The sequence below is a fragment of the Trypanosoma theileri genome, assembly GCF_002087225.1.
Source record: "Trypanosoma theileri isolate Edinburgh chromosome Unknown TM35_Tth_146_V1, whole genome shotgun sequence".
In the NCBI taxonomy this organism is placed as follows: domain Eukaryota; phylum Euglenozoa; class Kinetoplastea; order Trypanosomatida; family Trypanosomatidae; genus Trypanosoma; species Trypanosoma theileri.
In genome coordinates this window covers 9,463-9,988 of record NW_021639988.1, presented here as the reverse complement: position 1 = coordinate 9,988, position 526 = coordinate 9,463, and the positions used below count along the sequence as shown (strand labels likewise).

Genomic DNA, 526 nt, shown 5'->3' with positions numbered 1-526 from the left:
AGTTGGAATACTCACCACTGGTTGACCGGTGAAGTCATGATACACCTCCTGCAGTGTGCAACCCTCAATATTTTGGTACAATGTGTAAAACTTGGNCAGCACTCAAAATGTTCACCTTGCTCAAACTGTTCTCGGCTAAGAGTCTCGGGTACAAGTGGTAGTGTCTTACCCTCAGGGTACAAGTCACCAATATGGATCCACGGATCATTTGTAATAGTTTTGTTGTCAACCATGAATCGTTTGTCTTCAAATGGAATTGCGCTGTCAGGCACCTCCGTTATATGTGCAGGAGGGATATTAATGGGCGTATAGTCAATTGGATTTTCTTTGGTTGGCGCGTCATCTCCTTCATCAATTATATCCTCATCATCAAACATAACCGCATCCTCTGGGGAATCGACGATGCGAACGTTTGCTCCAAAAGAGCCAACGATGGTAATTTGTGCGGGAACAGTGCCTTTCGCGCGCGGGCATGTAATAGATATAGCATAGCGTCCACTTCGGGGAAGATGATGAAGAACGTCAA

The 526-nt window shown here is 45.3% G+C and overlaps 1 protein-coding gene across 1 annotated transcript; it reads right to left on the bottom strand.

The window, feature by feature from the left end:
* Positions 1-11: 11 nt before the first annotated feature.
* Positions 12-524, bottom strand: TM35_001461020 (calpain-like protein, putative; the record flags this gene model as incomplete). Its single annotated transcript, XM_029031903.1, has 1 exon — positions 12-524. A coding segment is annotated over one exon (513 nt), but the record flags the coding sequence as incomplete, so codon positions are not given.
* Between the last annotated feature and the right edge of the window lie 2 nt (positions 525-526).